The sequence below is a fragment of the Motacilla alba genome, chromosome 3 (genome assembly GCF_015832195.1).
Source record: "Motacilla alba alba isolate MOTALB_02 chromosome 3, Motacilla_alba_V1.0_pri, whole genome shotgun sequence".
Lineage (NCBI taxonomy): Eukaryota > Metazoa > Chordata > Aves > Passeriformes > Motacillidae > Motacilla > Motacilla alba.
The window spans coordinates 16,249,924-16,267,670 of NC_052018.1; the positions used below are offsets into that span (position 1 = coordinate 16,249,924).

A 17,747-nucleotide genomic window follows, 5' to 3' on the forward strand; every position below is an offset into this window, starting at 1 on the left:
GCAGGTCATGGTTTATTAGTTAAGGTGTGGAGGAGATTCATGACTGCTGCTATGTTGTACCTCTTGCTATGCAGGTTGTTTGGAAGAGATACAGCCACCTAAATAGACTGCTAGTTCATAACTGACAATTACAAGTGTATAGGTAATTTTTTTGTGTTAAAAACCAGAGTACATAATGGGAAGAAACAGTGAAGAACCCTGTACATTATGTTGGAAAAGGGAAGGTGATCATCGTCTTTTAAGGAAAACTGTTTGTATTCTACATGCAATACCAGAAAAATGAGGAAAAGAAAAACAAGACCAGTATTCAGGATTTTCTCTTTAGCAAAAAAATACCAGCAGGGTTATTTGGTACAAAAATGATAAAGGTAAAAGACTCAGTTTCTTTAGCTTCTTAACAATTAAAGAAAAAAAGTTTTCTAATAATAATGTTGCTGCATGCTGAGGAAGGGCATGTATCTCAGCCTCTTCTGTTGAACCTGTGTAAGGAACTAAATATTTAACTCTCCTGAAGTATTGACAAAGCTGAGGTCTCATCTGTCTGGTGATTTGGGTGATCATCTTTACCATGTGCTGAATGTGAAAAAGTCTGTGAACTGTTCTCTGGGATTATATAGAGCTCTAAAAATTCTGTTTTATCCAAAGTAATCCTTTCAGTGTCATTGCTATCCTTAAACTGCAACTGTTTAAAGCAACTTGACTCAAATAACTGTTTCACTATCATTTCAAAGTTAGTTTCTCTTCTAAAATTTCAGTTTCAGTTTTCTAAATTTTATTAGTTTATAGAGCAGCTTTCCCATTTGGAGTCTCATAAATAGATACCAGATTTTGATAATTATGTACCTTGTTCCTGTACTGAGTTTTCTGTTCTCTGCTTTTTATTCTTCAGGAGTTTTTTTTAAAATATCTTGATATTTTAGATCAGAATCAAGAATATGGTTTTCCTAGTATTGAATAGTTTTTTGTCAAACTACTTTTTATTGTGACACTGCAGCTTTAGGGTTGCTGCTTGGACATCTCTCATTGCTGAAAGGAATGTAGTAGGTTCTGTGTTAAATGTAAGAGTTTCACACTTGATCGTGTTCTCTGTGTAAAGAGAATCCTTTGATATTACAGTTGCTTTTCCAAATTTTAAAAGATCATGTGTTAAAAAGCTTTTGAATCACAAGGATTCCCTTGCAGTGAGAACTCTCCATTGCCTTCCCCTGTGCTGCAGACGGTGCAGAGCAGAGGGTGACCCCGCTGGACTGACCCGTTACAGCTCCTTTCAGCGGAGGAGTTACTGTCGATGATCGCTGTGTGCGCTGAGGGTGCAAAGGTGGGGGGACAGTAACCCCGTGTTGCCCTACAGCTGTGTCCCCGAGGCGGGCTGTGCCCAGGTGTGTCCCCGGCAGGCGGGCTGTCCCCAGCTGTGTCCCCGGGTGGCGGGCTATCCCCGCCTGTGTCCCCGGGGCGGGCTGTGCCCAGGTGTGTCCCCGGGGCGGGCTGTCCCCAGGTGTGTCCCCGGGTGGCGGGCTATCCCCGCCTGTGTCCCCGGGGCGGGCTGTGCCCAGGTGTGTCCCCGGGAGGCGGGCTGTGCCCAGGTGTGTCCCCGGGAGGCGGGCTGTCCCCAGCTGTGTCCCCGGGTGGCGGGCTATCCCCGCCTGTGTCCCCGGGGCGGGCTGTCCCCGCCTGTGTCCCCGGGGCGGGCTGTCCCCCGCTGTCCCCGGCGGCGCTGGTGCCGCAGGGATGTGCAGCGCGGCGCGGTGCCGGCAGGTGGCGCTCCTGGCTCGGCACAGCGGCGGGGAGCGCTGGCGCGTGAGCCTTGGCTCTGTTTCCAGCAGAAAGCGATACTTTCCCAACATACAAAAACACGGGAAAACGAAAAGAATCGGGGAGTCAAGCACTAAGAAGCAAAACAGTAAATATAGTCTTTAGTTAATTCTCCTCTATGCAGGCACAATGATATATGATTTCCATGATGATATGCTGTTTTGCCTCCATGAGATTCCCATCTTGAAATGGATTTAATTTTGCAAACTGTAGTAAAACAGAAGGCCATCTTCTGCTACATTGCAGTGCTATCTTTTGGAGCTAAATTTAATAACTAAAGTAAGACAATGAAATGCTATTCCACGCCTCTTAGTCAGAGTTTGATGCTGGAGTAGTCACCTCTGTAGTACCTTTCACTTGGATAGTATTCATGCCTCTGTGGGGAGGTGGTGTACAGCTTATGGTTCTGTAGGCTGATATTGCTAAGTACTCGGTGTTCAGAGCTATATCTGGAGCTGCTGGGAGCTCTGCTTTCAGTTGGTGGAGTATTCTGGAAGAAATGGATACCTCAGTTTGGTAACTAAATAAGTATACTTGTATCTGTGCTTCAATTTGTCATTAAAAGTAAAGCTAACTAATATATTCTTATTATGAAGGCTTGTTGGGGAAAGTAAATTAGTCTTTTTCTATGGATACTGTGAAGAATATCAAAGACTAAGTTGATGAGTGTGAAACTGGGTCTGTCATGAGAAGTGTATATTTCCTGTTTCATACTATGCAGAGATGAAAAACCTACTGAATATCATATTGGGAACTTTCTTCCAGGGTCTATAACAAAAAACCGAACAAACAAACAGAAAAACCACCCTCACAAAAAAACCCACCAAAACCAAAAGAACACAGACTCCCCCCACAAAACAACAACCAAAACCAACAACAACAACAAACCAACAAAAAACCCAAACCACACAACCAATTAGAAAACCACTAAAAAACCCAACCCAAAACAGATCCCCCCCCCCAACCCTCTAAAGAAAATTAGGCTTCAATTTCTGACACAGGTGTAGCTCTGTGAAGAACCTTTATGAGCTGGAGTCACTTAACATCTCTCAAAGTAACAGGTAGAGACTCTATGCTCTCAATCTTTTTTAGAGGGGGACAAGCACATGCTTTGTCACTGTGGCAAATATTGAAAAGAAAATGCTGAATCTGCTTTGTTGGCTTTCAGTTTATATACTCAAGAAAAATGTCTTTACTCTTTTTACCTCCTTAAACGGACCTGCTGTATTATCTCACTTCTGTCCTCTCATTTCAGCTTCTCTCTGTCTACTTGTTTGGTTGGTCTTGCTTTCCACCTGGTATATTTATTGCTAGTAACATTTACTCCTTCAGGTAATGTTTGTTGCCTTTTCTCATCATCAGGATTTTCATGTAGTCTCTCTCCTTACCAGGTTAAACTCTTAATTCTGATTTTGTCGCTCCTTCTTCTTTTGTGTTTACATTCTTTGGTGGTCAAGCTCACTGTTGTCATCACTCATATCTCCATCTTGGTCTAATTTAATTATCTTTACCATTTTATTTATAGCTATGACATAGAGTTAGTATTTCTCTTCATTTATGTTGTTCTGTGTTCTCTTCCATGTTACTGTAAAGAGTCAATTTTGTGTAATACCAAAGTGGTTTGCAGAAGTTGCAAAAGGCAAATTTTTAAAGCTACGAAGTGAAATAAAATATGTGGGCTTTCTACAAATAAATTTCTAAGAGAATTAAGTTGTCAGATTAAAGGAAGTTTCTGTTGAATGTTTGCAACTGAGACTTCTCAGACTTGTAAATTAGCCAGCTATGGGAATGTGCTCTCTTGTGAAGGCAAGTAAAGCATCCATGACACCAGAATAAATGACAGTGTCAGATCTAAATAAATGATATCTTGGGAAAAGTCACTGTGGCTTTTGTAGAAAAAAGATACATTTCATGAAACTGAATTCTCAACAGAGTCAATGAACATAGGAAGAAGACAAGGAAGTATTTTGAAATTTAAGACATTTTAAGCAAGATCTTAATCTAGAAACATCTAAATGTATTAAAATCAAAGATAATAACAGGCATGATTGCCCCAGGAAAACAAAAGAAGGAAGCAAAAGATAGGAGTATGTGTCTCATGAGAAACTTGCAGGTGAGGTTTCCAAAGATAATTCTTGTGCTTTTTGACGTGCCAGTGAATGGCCTGACAGAGGGAGGTGATGGCATGTGGGCTTATAACCAGGATAACTGTTTCACAGAGGGTTGTGGAAGTAGCTGTGAGTAAGTTGCAGATTAAAGTCATTGTGTATATAGGTATCATACCCTACTGGGAGAAATAATCTCATCTATAATCCTGCTAACACAGTAGTGGGCAGTAAATCTGCAGTAAGGAAAGGAATTCATCAATTGTTGCTGATTTCTCTGTACAATGTTTTGTGCCCCACTTCAGTCAGAAAATGAAAAAATGTCTTTAGGAGTTCCCAACAAATCATTGGAAGGGCAGAATGTATTGTATTATACAAATCTCTGATTTTTCTAAGTTCTAAAGACTGAGTTTCAAATCATCACATTTCAAAATGGTTGTACCAAAATAGATATATTTAAGAGGCCAGGGAAAGCTGTAGTCTCACATCAAGCAGTGACGACTCCCAGTTTTGCCAGACTACTTTCTCCTCTCTTCTCCAGCCCTCCTCATTCTTAAGACACTTGATTAATTTCTTTCTTTTCCCCAAAAATCCTAATATTTTCATTTTGAGGCTCTGAGTCTTGGTTGTCTTTGTTTCTTGATATTTTCTACTTCTTAGGACTAAAGATGTCAGAGATTGATATTACTACCTTGTTGAACAAAAATCATGCTATCAAAGCTGATTGTATGAGAATAAATGTCTTCCCAGTCCTTTTCCTCATCAAACTGCGTTACTAAATATGATAATCCACTGAACACATTTTATCTCTTTGTATCCTTCTTATCATGGCAGAAATCAAAGTCTGCAGTACATTGTCAATTGGAAAATGTTCCTAGAAATCACAAAAGTAACTGTGTAACTCTCTTGTCTGTCCTTCTGGAGGCTTTTGTCCTTCCAGAGGCATTAGGGAGAGTTTCTGTATCTGTGAGTAAACCAGTTCTCTTCTAGATATGGCAGATTTACCAGTCTGCCACTTCTTAGAGCTGTAGTAGCTGGACTGTAAGATTTATATAATTGAAACTTCAGGCATGCAAATGCCTGTTGAGTTCAAGAATGTCTTGTATAGCATTTCAGAAAATAATTGTAAATTTCTAGACACTTGAAAAACTATGGACTATGACTTTTTACCCCTGAAGGTCCTGTGAAATCAGTGGTTCTTCTGTGAAACAATTCTGTTGTGAATGCACGGAATTGCTAAAGCGAGTCCTTCCTTCCACCTAGAACCTATTCAGTCAGTAACCGAAGCCTTTAAAAAGACAAGTAAAGGACAAAAAACGTGGTTTGAACATGTTTTCAGCAGGAGGACAAAATGAGGTTTATCACAAAGTACAGTAGCAAAGGCTACTTTAATTCTGAGACAAATATGTCTAAATTGGTTGCACCAAGTGCTGGGACAGGATGTGTGACAAGTTGCAGGAACCTTCTGGTGCTGGTGAGCAAGATGTGTTGTCCAGCAGGCAAGGAAGGCCACTGTAGAAAAGTTCCACTTGGCCTTCGAAAAGAAAATGGCAGGGAATGCACTGCAGGCTACCAGAGCAATTTAATGATCTACCTGTTACAGAGGGCTCTTTGGAAAGAAAAAAGTCAGTATGAAGTTGATGACAATCCATGAGAATGTCCTCATGGTCGTGCTCGGATACCAGACATTCACCCAGGCAGTAGGTAGATGTGTAGTAAATATTGTCCTCTCTATTATGGGTTTAGGATTTAGGTTCTGTGTCTTCCTGAATATAATTCTAGCCATTACCTGCTGAAACTGTGAGAAGTCTAAGGCTGGTGTATCTGAGGAGATAGTCCTAAGAGAGACCATGGGGAGGGGAGAGTGCTTGTCCCCCATGACTGAATGTACAATTTATTTCATGCTACAGAATTCAGGTGTTCACACAACTTTCTATTCAGGTGCTTCCTACTGGCTGCTTTTGATGTCAATCTTTTTGGGCTTGATGTCACGAGGGACAGTCCTATCTGTCATTCTTTGCCTGAACTTTGACCAAATGGGTGTTAGGACAGGGGCTTTGAGCAAACCAGAATATTAAGACAGAACTTACTGGTTTTTTTTGTGAGGATATTTGCAAATAGCTGATAGTCCCTAAATTTCTGTGACTATTTTTATACATTTATTAAAAATATTAGAACAGAAGAGCTTGGCTCAGGATAGAAGAAACTCATGAGCCATCTGTTCAGATTACGATCTCCACCCTTCCTTAATCTCCTTGAAAATATGCATTTTGGGAAGCTGAGGGAAACTATGGAAATCAAGATCTCTTTGATTTTGAAAAGAGATTTCTCAGGACAAGAAAATGGTTATACTTTCCTCCGAGTTGTAGGTAACCATTATTTAAAACTTAGCAACGTGTAATTCATCCATCACTTGTGCTTAATTTAACCTCTGTGATGAAGTCTTTGTGCACATATGTGTGCATGCCTACCTATGATGGATGGCAAATTGGATGGCAATATGACATGCCGAGGCAGAACACACCAAATTTATAAGAATAGTATAACAGCCTTCTTTAATTCATCATCTTTTTCTCTTTTTCTTTTTCTTTTTCTTTTTCTTTTTCTTTTTCTTTTTCTTTTTCTTTTTCTTTTTCTTTTTCTTTTTCTTTTTCTTTTTCTTTTTCTTTTTCTTTTTCTTTTTCTTTTTCTTTTTCTTTCTTTTTTTCTTGTTGGGGGAAGGGGGAGGGGGGAGTTGTAGGGGTGAAGGGAACCAAAGGATCTAAGGGAGCCATAGCTCATGTAGTACTTTCATTTTAATGCTTTTGGAATTCTTGCAGCATTCCAAGGAATGAATTGTGGAATATACATGCTTTGTCTAATTTATCAATAATAGAAGGAATCGTTGCTTCTTAATTTTTTCAGTTGCAGTCCAGTTTCAGCACTGGTATATGATTTTGCTTGGGTTTTTTTCCAGTCTTTACTGTAGTTACGCCTTCTTGAAATCAACCACAGAACAGTTTTTCTTTTATTTTTTCCTTTTTTCTTGAAATTAAACTGTTAAAAACTAATTTATTTATAAGTGAAGCCACAGTTCATTACTATAGATTTGGAGTTCTATAACGTGGTTTCAGTGGTGCCATGTTTTCCTGATAGATTCAGATCTCTTGTGTAATACACCCATGGTAATCAAATTAAGAAATCACTTAGTCAGGTTAGAACATTTTTCTGTTTCATGTACGTTGGAATATTTCTCCTTGATTGTTTACTACTTCAATTTAAGAAAGTATATTTATAGCATACTAAAAATATCACCAAGATATAAATGATATGAAATTATTTTATTAAAGAATTTGATTTCATACAAAAATAGTATTCTGTAGTGCTAGTAGTAAAATTTATTTTTCTCCATATAAAGGCTCATTTATTTTTATAGCAATTTGATGACACATCTGCTTGCTTTATTCAGCTGAAAAGAAAATGTTGGTTCTTGGTGTTTTGTAAAATTGCTTTGTTAAATTATTTTCAAAATCGTTCAACTTTTAACAAATGACATTTGATACTAACATTGGAAAGCAATTTCAGCTAATTAAGTAGATCCTTCTATAAACCATTGGAACATTAAGATGACAAACTGTTCATTCAGGATTATTTTAATTGGTACAATTATTGTAATTTTGTTGCAATTATGTGTTGAGCTAAAAGCTTTTGTTTAAATCATTTGAGTTTTTTTTGTTAATATACATAAGTAAGAAGAAAAGTAAAATAAAAATGGAAGATAAGCATTATCTGTTTACTTTTTCATTACAGTGCTTTAGACAAATATCTATTGAATTATTCTTTTATAAAAGTATGTTACATGCTTTCAGCAATTCTGTAGAAATTTTAAATGTTAAAATTGAGCAAGATCATTGAAATGTAACTTTTCTGGAAGGTTATTATGTTAATTCCGGTTTTGACACTGTTTAAATACCTTTTAAGAAAAAGGGTGAAATGAACTTCTGAGGGATTTGTGAGTTGCTTAATGCCTATTGATGTATTAATTTAAGAAGTGTAGCTATTTAGTGATTATAGAAATTAAAAATGAAAATACTGTGGAAGGTGCCACATTCATCACTCTGATTATGATGTTCTCTGCAATCATCTTTGCCCAGGCCAGGTTTAAATAAATCACTTCCTTTAAGCAGACAATTTAGTATTGTAGACCTCACAGTGAGGCGTTACTTCTAAAATATTTAACCTGCTTTTTGTTTTTCTGTCTCCTTTTATTGCTTCTTACTTAAAATGCAGGGCACATAAAGTTATTATGTTTCTTACTGTGCTAATAGTGTGGTCTCAATGTTAAAAGGCAGTGTAGCAGTTGAGTAGTAGGTGGTTGATGCCCACCTTTTTAAAAATTCTTTTGCCTTTTGTAATTCAAATAGCACTGCAAAGCTGTGAATGAATCCGGGCATTTGTAACTGCTTTAACGCTTTATTTTAATCATAAAGTATGCCAGAGAGTTGTTTAAAGAACAGAACTTTTTAATATGGCTCAGTGACAGTGGGTGATACTGGGTGTGGGAGATTAGTTTAATAAATACCAATCTTTCAAGCATCAGAATGAGTTTTTGTCTTTCTGAAATGATCAAAAGCAGGAACACTTTAGGAGGAGAGGTGGAGAGGTGGTTTATCTGCTAGTGCTTGAATTGAATAGAGTCAGTTTTGCAAATCAAGCTTTCCTGAATACCTATGGTAATAGGAGTTTTTAAATAGCTATTGCATCTGTTCAGTAAAGTCTCTTCTGCTTAATATGCGCTGAGGGGACTTGAATTTTTGTCTACATAGATATATATCAAACTATAGCTTTCTCTTTTTTTGGTCTTTATAAAGATAAAGCATTTGTTCCCTTATGTTATATTATTGAGTGTGTGATGACTTTTTATTCCTGTCTTTATACGAATGGGCGTGTAAGCCCATGTTCTTTTTCAGTGTCCAAGTGACCTGTTGCAGTTTTCAGTTTGAGAGAATATTTGTAGCACAGTTGCTGATATGTTGAAAGTACTGCAAAGTTCCTGGAACGATTTGTGTGAGAGCTTTTAACGCTGTCACTATATTGACCAGACATGAGAAGAGTGGGATAAGTAACTTCAGTGCAAAGCATAGGATTTGATTATTAGGTATTAGAGATCAGACTTCTAATTAGCAGACTGTTAAGTATCAAAATTTCATATTGTATTCCATAGCAGCCAAGATTTTCTAGTTTTGTGTTCCTCAGTATCAAACCTGTAGAATTTTTTTCTCATTTTTAATGCCAAATTATTTCATTATTTTAAGCAACATTTTTGACTTGTATTATCTTGAGAGGAAAAAATTAAAAAGCCCATGATAGATAAAACATGACATGCCTTCATGCTCATGCCTTCTGTTGCTCTATTATTTAATAGCAATTAATTAAGTAATTTGCTTTTTATGGAGTGAGAAAGTTAAATTACTCTTGTCCATTCAGTTGCTTGCTCCTGTAAAACACATGAAGAAAAAAATTTACGTGTGCAAAGATCAATTTGAAGCATTTCTTTGTTTTTACCTTCAGGGAGAGGTTTGGAAAGAGCAGAGAGAATGGCCCTTCAGGGTATGAGGGCTTGTAAAGAAGTCAGCCTTCCATCAGTGTGGGAACAGCAGGGTTCTGCTCCATGAGTGAGGGTGAGCTGGGAGCTGAGGAGGGCTGCAAGGCAGGCAGGGCGCTGTGAGCAAGGGGAGCAATCCCTCAGTAGCCAAACGGGAAAAGCAGAGCGGGTTCAGCGACGGTAGCCAGGGACAGCCAACAGCCCTGTGGTGCGTAGCCACAAGGCACAGCTCAAGGCAGGAAGTTAAGCCAGTGGTCAAGGTCAAGACCAAAGGTGCGTAGATTCAGCTTAGGGCAAATGTCTGAGCTTAAAAGCTGTTCTTAGCTCAGGCAGGAGAGCCCTGCAGTGAGGCTTCTCACAGCTCTTGTCAGCACAGCCTGGTTACTCAGCTACACTGGGTCAGAGCAAGCCTTGAGTACCTGCCCCAAAAGCCCTGGCTGGGGGAAGAGGAGGGTAAATCCTGTTGGCATATTCCAGGGCCTGATATAACCAGTGGCATAGGCAATGTGGGCACCTCCAGTGCAGCCTCCAGTGTAGACGAGGGTGGTTAATTTTGGCTGTTGCCATTTTGGCATCACCTGGCAGGGTAGTGAAGGAGATGGTCAATAGGTGCAACAGCTTAGCACCTTCCTCTGAGCTGTGCTGGCAACATTCGGTGCTGGACACGCTGTCAGACCATGGTTGGTTATTTTCTAAGCCAGTCATGGAAGTACAAGGTGAACATAATTAGAACAAATTTGAATCTAATTTACAGAGTGAAAGATAAGATGATGTGCCTCTGTGTACTTGTACTAAATTATCTATATTTGAGGAAAAAGCCAGGAATAATTCATCATTGTTGCAATGTAACTTACTCCCGAATGAAAGCAGTTTTTAATTTCAGCTGCTCATGGGAAAGCGATGTGAAGAGTAGTGGAATTAATTTTTAAGGTTTGCTTTAATCAATGAAATGTTTTGTTTTAGCTTCATTCCTTCTGATTTCAAGTAGTTTCTCCTAGTAACAGACGGTCTGTAACACTGACACTTTCTGATGTTTCTGATTTAAAAAGTAATTCTTTTGCCTCAGGAATCTTGCCCTAAAATGAAAAAAGTGTGTTCACTGTGCTTTATTTTTAGATCTGCGTGCTTGTATTTTAGAAAAAGTAACTTCTAAAGTGCTTTAAATGCTAACCTTTTATTTTTTTATCTGAGAAGTGCAGGCACGTATGGTTTTTGTGGCTCTTTGCCAAAAGATTATCATTTACATAAATATTTCTTTCAAAGGCGTAGTTTAAGACATTGAGCTCAGGAGGTTAAAATAGAGACTTCAATCTGCACACCAGCAGTGGGCTATTGGCTTCTGAACAGTAGCTTTGTTCATCGTATTCGGAACACTGTTCGCATTCAGACTTAAGTAGAGCTGGCATTAAAAATCAGCTAATTTGTTTCATGTGATTCATCAGCTGTGTGTTTTATTTAAATCTATGTCACATTCTCTTTTGGCTTTTTATTTTGTACATTGAAGTATTGAAGTAGGCCACGCTTTAACTCTTCAGTTCCTGACTTGAAAAGTGACTTAATTTTTACTTTTCCAGTGTTGAACTCCTGTCTAAAATACAAACAGTAAATATATATAAGAAATATATATAACTAAAATGTGCATTAAGGACCTTGGTTTTTTTCACAATCTGATGTTTGATTTAAAACATACACATTTACAGTCAGTTTGGTTGTAGTTTTATATAAGGCTAAATAGAATAACATAGGGTAGTAGCTAAATATTAGTGTAAAATATGCATTTCTCAGATTCAGTGGAGTATACAAGTTTTAATTTGATACTGCCAATGTTCTTTTTTTTTCTTTTGGCCCTTCACTCCTTGAGGTTAGGACTACTTTCAGTTTCTACTAGATTTCTTTAAACTCTGCCAGAGAATGAACTGTACCCATTATTTGAAATTGTAACCTTTGAGTGTCAAGTTTGTCTTCTCACAAAAGCACCACCTTTTATTCTCTTAAGGCTGGAGTCTCTGAAGTCTTACATACATTGAGCTTCCCTAAAGTGGATAATCCAGCTGCCATCTGGACAATGTCTCGTAACAATTTGTTCTGCAGAACCTTTGTTAGAATAAGCTACACTTGCTTTTGTGCTTTATATTTGTTACATTTTTTCCTGTGCTATAAAGTAACCTCTCACTGTGAATGAAGTTATTCACAGACACTGTGACAGCATGGCAATATCCTCCGTCTGTTAGGTACATGGTTCATTGGTTTCTGGTAAAATTTATAGGAATTTGTTAATTCTACTCTTAGTATATGGCTAGAATGTGGTAAAAGATCAGATTGAAAGATTACCGCAGCTGAAATACATTTTTAATGCAATGGAGTTGCACTCACTTCAAGCATGTAGCATTGATTCTCAATTCTTCTATTTTTCTTAACATTAAATGCTAAGTATTCTGTGTAAATCTTCTGCTTTTGTCTCTGGAATAATCCCATGGTGCATAAAGTTCTACTTTCTGTGGAGGATTTAAAAATAAAGATAAAAAAAAGATGATTGCTTTTAAAAAGCAGACAAATTGTGAAATAGGGTAAGATTGTTCAGCTAATGGTAGACTTAGTTCATTAGCTTTATTAAAAATACAATTCAATTACAACCAGTTGGGGGTTTCTTTTAAGTGATTTTTTTCTTTTGTGATTGTAAATTTATTTAATGTAAGAGATTCCTGGTGTACTGATGATTTACTTAGTGTGCATGAGTCTCCTGCCTCCCTTCCCATCCATGCATCAGTGCACTCGTTTCCCCCATGACGGCCTGGTAGTTGCCTTAGCTCTTCTAATTGTCAAGTAATTGGAGAAAACACTTACACTTTCTTTGTTCTATGCTACCTTCTTCTTTTAAGCAAGTTACAACACTTCACAGAGCAGCCAACACATCTATGCTGTTCCCCTTTGTCATAGAGTTGTAGTCTTAACATGTCTTTGAAAAGAGCCATTTTTATAGGAAGTGTTTTGGTTTTCTTCTCCTCATAATTTTTTCTATTTTTATTTTATGTACAGTGTGGTTACTTCACTGGTATCCATATAGAGCGGTGTCAGTCACTTTATAGCCATTACTGTAACTGTGTTCACTGTTCTCAGTGCATTCTTTCACTGTTTACATATTTATTATGCTGGGTGTGAGTACTTTTTCATTTTAGTAATCTTTAATTCAGATTATAATTTCTCATTTGATACGTGATACCAGTACTATGAGATGAAACATCAAGTAAGATAGGTCCATCTGACTAACAGTGTCAGCCTCCATCACTTGTTTGGTAGGAGCTTTACATAAACTTCCACAAGACTAATATTTAATCCTACTTGTTCCTTCCTGAAACTCCCTTTTATACTACTGCTCACAAAACCCCCACTGTTGCTTGACAATAGTCATAATGCATGAACAGTCCCTTACATTGATCACGTGTCATGGTTTTGTTGTTTTCATTTGTTTGTGGCTTTTTCTTAGAAGGTGAATCGCTTGAAAGCAGGTGGTTGTTTTCCCACTTTTTACAATGAATGCACGGTTAGATTTTGATCGACTTCTAAGATGCCTGTTCTTGTTGCAAAAAGTTAGTTTAAAAATGAGGTTGTTTTTCCCAGGGAATTTCTGAATTGGGCATAGGAATTTGGATAGATGTTTGGGGTTAAAGTTCACAAAGGTTAACTTCCCCTTACTTGGGATTTGACATTAGTGATGTATGGCTTCTTTGACATTTCTCTGAAACATACCATTAGATCAGATTGTTCAGCAGTTTTAAGGTTTTTTGCATATTAGAAAGTGTTACATTGATATTTCTGCAGACAGCATGGTTTTTTATGAGTTTTATGGTTTCTCTTATTTTTCAGAGAGCAGGGAGAATGCGTGCAAGTGTACTAGTATTTTACCCTAGAATATTACTTTGTAAACTGAAGTCATACTCTAATAAATATGGTTTATGATGTATCTAATTTAATCCCCCAGAATTTCAAAGAATATTCCTACAACTAAAGATGTTGAACCTCTACTTGAAATTGATGCAGATATACGGAACTTTGAAGTATTTTTATCCTCACGAACACCTGTCCTTGTTGCACGTGATGTAAGAACCTTTTTGCCTTGTACAGTGAACTTGGATCCCAAGCTACGAGAAATCATTGCAGGTGAGTATGCTTTCAAATAAATGGAAAAATGACAAATCTGTTAATTTAAGTACAGCTGCTTGGCATGTCACACAGAACACTCATTTGTTCATCAAACATACCTTCAGATTGTCTGATTTGATGTCAGTAAGAGGCCATTCAGTTTTGCTTAATAGTTTTGCTGAAACAGCCGGACTATCCTAGACTAAAACTTCTCTTTTGGAGGGTGAAGTGCACTGTTCTTGCTTTGCAGAGCACTTTAGCAGAGGGAGGAAACCAATACACACAACAATATTTTAGTAGAAGAGATGCAGGTTGACTTCAGATCTGTGTTAACAGTTTTGAAAGTACATGTAAAACCCTTAAGTCAGTTAAACAAAATCTTCTCCAGGCTGAAGAACCCCAACTCTGTCAGCCTTTATTCCTAGGGGAGTTGTTCCTTAGAGTCTTAAAATGGCTTAAGTAGGAAGGGACCTTAAAAATTATCTAGTTCCAACCCCTCTGCAATGTGCAGGGATACCCTGCACTAGACCAGGTTGCTCAGAACCCCATCCAGCCTGGTCTTGAACACTTCCAGTGTTGGAGCATCCATAAGTTCTCTGGTCAACCTGCTCCAGTACCTCACCACCTTCATGGTACAGAATTCAAAACCTACTTTCAGTTTGAAGCCCTGTAAATAGTGTTTCTCTGCCTGTCTTGGAGGCTCCTCCAGATGCTGGAAGGCTGCAATTAGGTCAGCCCAAAGCCTTCTCTCTGAAAAATCACAATTCTCTCAGCCTTTCCTTGTAGTAGAGATATTCCATCCCTCATCAGTCATCTTTGTGGCCTCTGGACTTGCTCAATTACATTGATGTCTTTCTTGTTCTGGGGATCCCAGAGCTGGATGCTGCATTGCAGGTGGTCTCTCCCCAGAGCAGAGGGGCAGAATCCCTCCCTCACCTGCTGCCCACACTGCTTTGGATGCAGCCCAGGACACGTTTGGCTTTCTGAGCTACAAGGGCACACGGCTGGGTCAAGTCCAGCCTCTCATCCACCAGCATCCCCAAGTCCTTCTCAGTAGGGCTCCTCTGCATTTGTTCATCCCCCAGCCTGGGTTGTTACTGAGAGTTGACCCAACCCAGGTGATCTTATTACACCTCATAAGATTTCCATAGGTCCCCTTCTTGAGCTCGTCCAGGTCCCTCTGGATGGCATCCCATCCCTCAGGTGTGTCAGCTGCACCACTCAGCATGGTGTCATCTGCAGACTGGCTGAGGATGCACTCATCCATTCATGTCGTTAATGCAGATACTAAATAACACTGGTCCCAGTGTGGACCCGATGGACACCACTATTCACTGATGTCTGTTGGGACTCCGAGCCATTGACCATTACCCTCTGGATGCAGTTGTCCACACCCAATTCTTATCTGTGTAACAGTCTACTCATCAAATGTATCTCCAGTGTAGAGAGAAGGATATTGTGGGGGACTACATGAAAAGCTTTGTAAAGTCCAGATAAATATAGATATCTATAGATAGATATCTATCCAGATAGATATCTCTAGCCCTTCTCTTGTCCACTAATGCAGTCACTCCATCACAGAAGGCCACAGGGATGGTCAGGCAGGACTTCCCTGTGGTGAAGCTGTTGCTAGCTGTCTTGAATCACCTCTGTCCTCCATGTGCCTTAGCAAAACTTCCCCGAGGATCTGGTCCATGATCTTCAGAGGCACAGAGGTGAAACTGGCAGGTCGCTAGTTCCTGGGGTCCTCCTTGCTACTCTTTTTAAGAATTTGCAATCCCTCCACTCCTCCCCTCCTTCCTCCCCTATCCCATTTGAACAGCCTGCAGCCATTAGTAGATGCACTCCAGTCACAGGATTCATCCACCAAGTTTCTGGAATGGCAGCTAGGTCACAGCTTTCTGGCAGCACAGTGGCTTCCAGCTCCTCCTGTTAGTTGCCCAGTCTGTGTGCATTGAGGTAGAGGCACCTCAGCTGGGCTGTCAGCTGTGTCACCTTCTTAGAAGAGCACCCTTTAATTCCTTTGAAGTATTTTGGTGGTGTTTCCCTGTTAGATCCTGTTATCTCAGGAGTTCCTGGCTGATCTCCATAAGACTTTCAATGGAGGAATTGTTTCTGATGTCCCACATGAATGTCCCCTGGCACAGGTGCCTTTTGCCTGTTATGGGGAGAATACAGTGTCCCCTGGATCTTGGCTTTTTTCTGGTGGCTGTTCTGTCTCAGGGAGGCCAGAGCGTGATCCCAGCAGTCTCTGTCCTCTGACTCTCTCATGCTCCTTAGTCTTTCTGCTTCCTTACTTGACTCTTGCACCAGGCTGGACTGGGGTTGTCTCACATAGCTGTTGTCTCTACTACCATCCAACACTGGTGACAGCCTCTGCCCCTCCCCAGCCTGAGACCTGGATGGGAACTTTGTCTGTGTTCTCACATCCTTTCTGGTGAGTGCAGAGGACTATGAGTTTGTGCCTTATCTGGATGCCATATCTGAGCTCCTTCTGAGAGGATGATGACCACCAAGGGGGCTCACCTCTTGGGTGGGGTGACTGCACCCTTCCTGCGCCCTGGCCGCTCAAACTACCTTGTCACACTCCCTGGGCTGAGGCTTGTGGGGGACCTTTTTTCTTTGGCAACTCCCAGGTCTCTGTAGCACCTGCTGTGAGAGCATTGACAGCCCCTGGTGCATCAGAAGTGGCCCCTGATTGCTGGGATTTGGCACTCTGCCATGGTACAGACCAGCCTTGGAGCAGCTTCTCTTGGAGAGTGACTGTTAGGTTCCTTTATGCCACATTGTAAAAAAAAATCTAAATGTTTACAGAGATTTAATATGCTATACAAGTTTATGTGATAAACCATCTTAACTTTCCTAAAGACTCCTGTGTAGATGTGATCATCAAGAGACATCAACCAAATCCAGCTGAAATTTCACCTTCTTGATCTTCTACTGATGAGTTCTGATTGGAGTTAAATATACAAAAATGTACTGTAGTGAGTTGCCAAACAAATAAAAACTTTTCCAAATACTTCAGGCAAAATCATATTCTTGTTACCAATTTATTTTTCAGATGTTCGTGCTGCAAGAGATCAGATGAATATTGGAGGACTTCCTTATCCCACCTTGCCTTTACATGAGGCACCTGCTAGAGCAACATCTCTGTTCAGTCAGCCTTCCTCAGCTTGCTCTTCTACAACCTCTTTCAATGGGCCTTTCAATAGTGGAGTTTTGTCCCCACAGCCTCACAGCAGTTACTATAGTGGTATGACGGGACCTCAGCATCCCTTTTACAATCGGGTAAATAATCGAGATCCAATTAACATTCTTCTGATTTAGACTGGTAATATGGCAGATGTCATCTATTAAATATTAAAATACCCATGCAAGTTTTATTTAGGAGTGGAAAAAAGTCCAAAAGCTGACAAATTTTGCAGTTATGTTCAGTCACTGATGTTTGGGGAAGAAACATTGTAAATGGCATCAGAAAAACAAATTATAAAGGAGAAAAAATAATTTTGAGACACTGGTCATTTGTAGGATATTGCAGGGCTTTTTGGGTGGCTGGTTTTTTGTTTGTTCTTTTTTGTTTTGTTGGGGGATTTTTTGGTTTTTTTGGGGGAGTAAACTGTGCTCAGTTTTTTGCATGCTCACAGACATTGGAAGGGATCTTGTCTTTTTGTTAAAACATACAGAAACTCAAGTGGGGAGATACATCCTATAATCTATGTCTGTCTTCCCTTCTGTCTCTTTTTAAAGTTATTCCATGATCTTTTCCCTGAGCTGGTGTTGTACTAATTTAAAGGAAATTAACATGAATTGCATAAAACATACATTTTTGAGCTATTTGTGGGCCTCAGAAAACATAGTTTTGGGAATGGCTCCTGTGAAAATGGAATTAAGTGTTTTACTGTATAGTTGAAGAGAGTCTAAACTTTCTGGTTTTGTGGGATCTGTTCAGTATTTTTAAACTTTATTTTTCACTTTTTTTTTCTGTAGTACTATCATGAAAAAAAAAACACTGAGAGCTGATAAAAGTCATAGTGTACTTCTATATACAGGAAATAGCCTCAACATTAAGTAGATTTGACTGTAGATAAACATATAACCTATTAAGG

The 17,747-nt window shown here is 39.2% G+C and overlaps 1 protein-coding gene across 3 annotated transcripts in view; it reads left to right on the forward strand.

Moving 5' to 3' along the window:
* Nucleotides 1-17,747, forward strand: part of KIDINS220 (kinase D interacting substrate 220) — a 76,256-nt gene that overhangs the window by 40,449 nt on the left and 18,060 nt on the right. For all 3 annotated transcript variants that reach the window (XM_038133733.1, XM_038133736.1, XM_038133737.1), the window contains exons 23-24: nt 13,481-13,659; nt 16,703-16,929. In XM_038133733.1, coding sequence (XP_037989661.1) covers nt 13,481-13,659; nt 16,703-16,929 — 406 coding nt within the window. The remainder of the gene's footprint in view (nt 1-13,480; nt 13,660-16,702; nt 16,930-17,747) is intronic.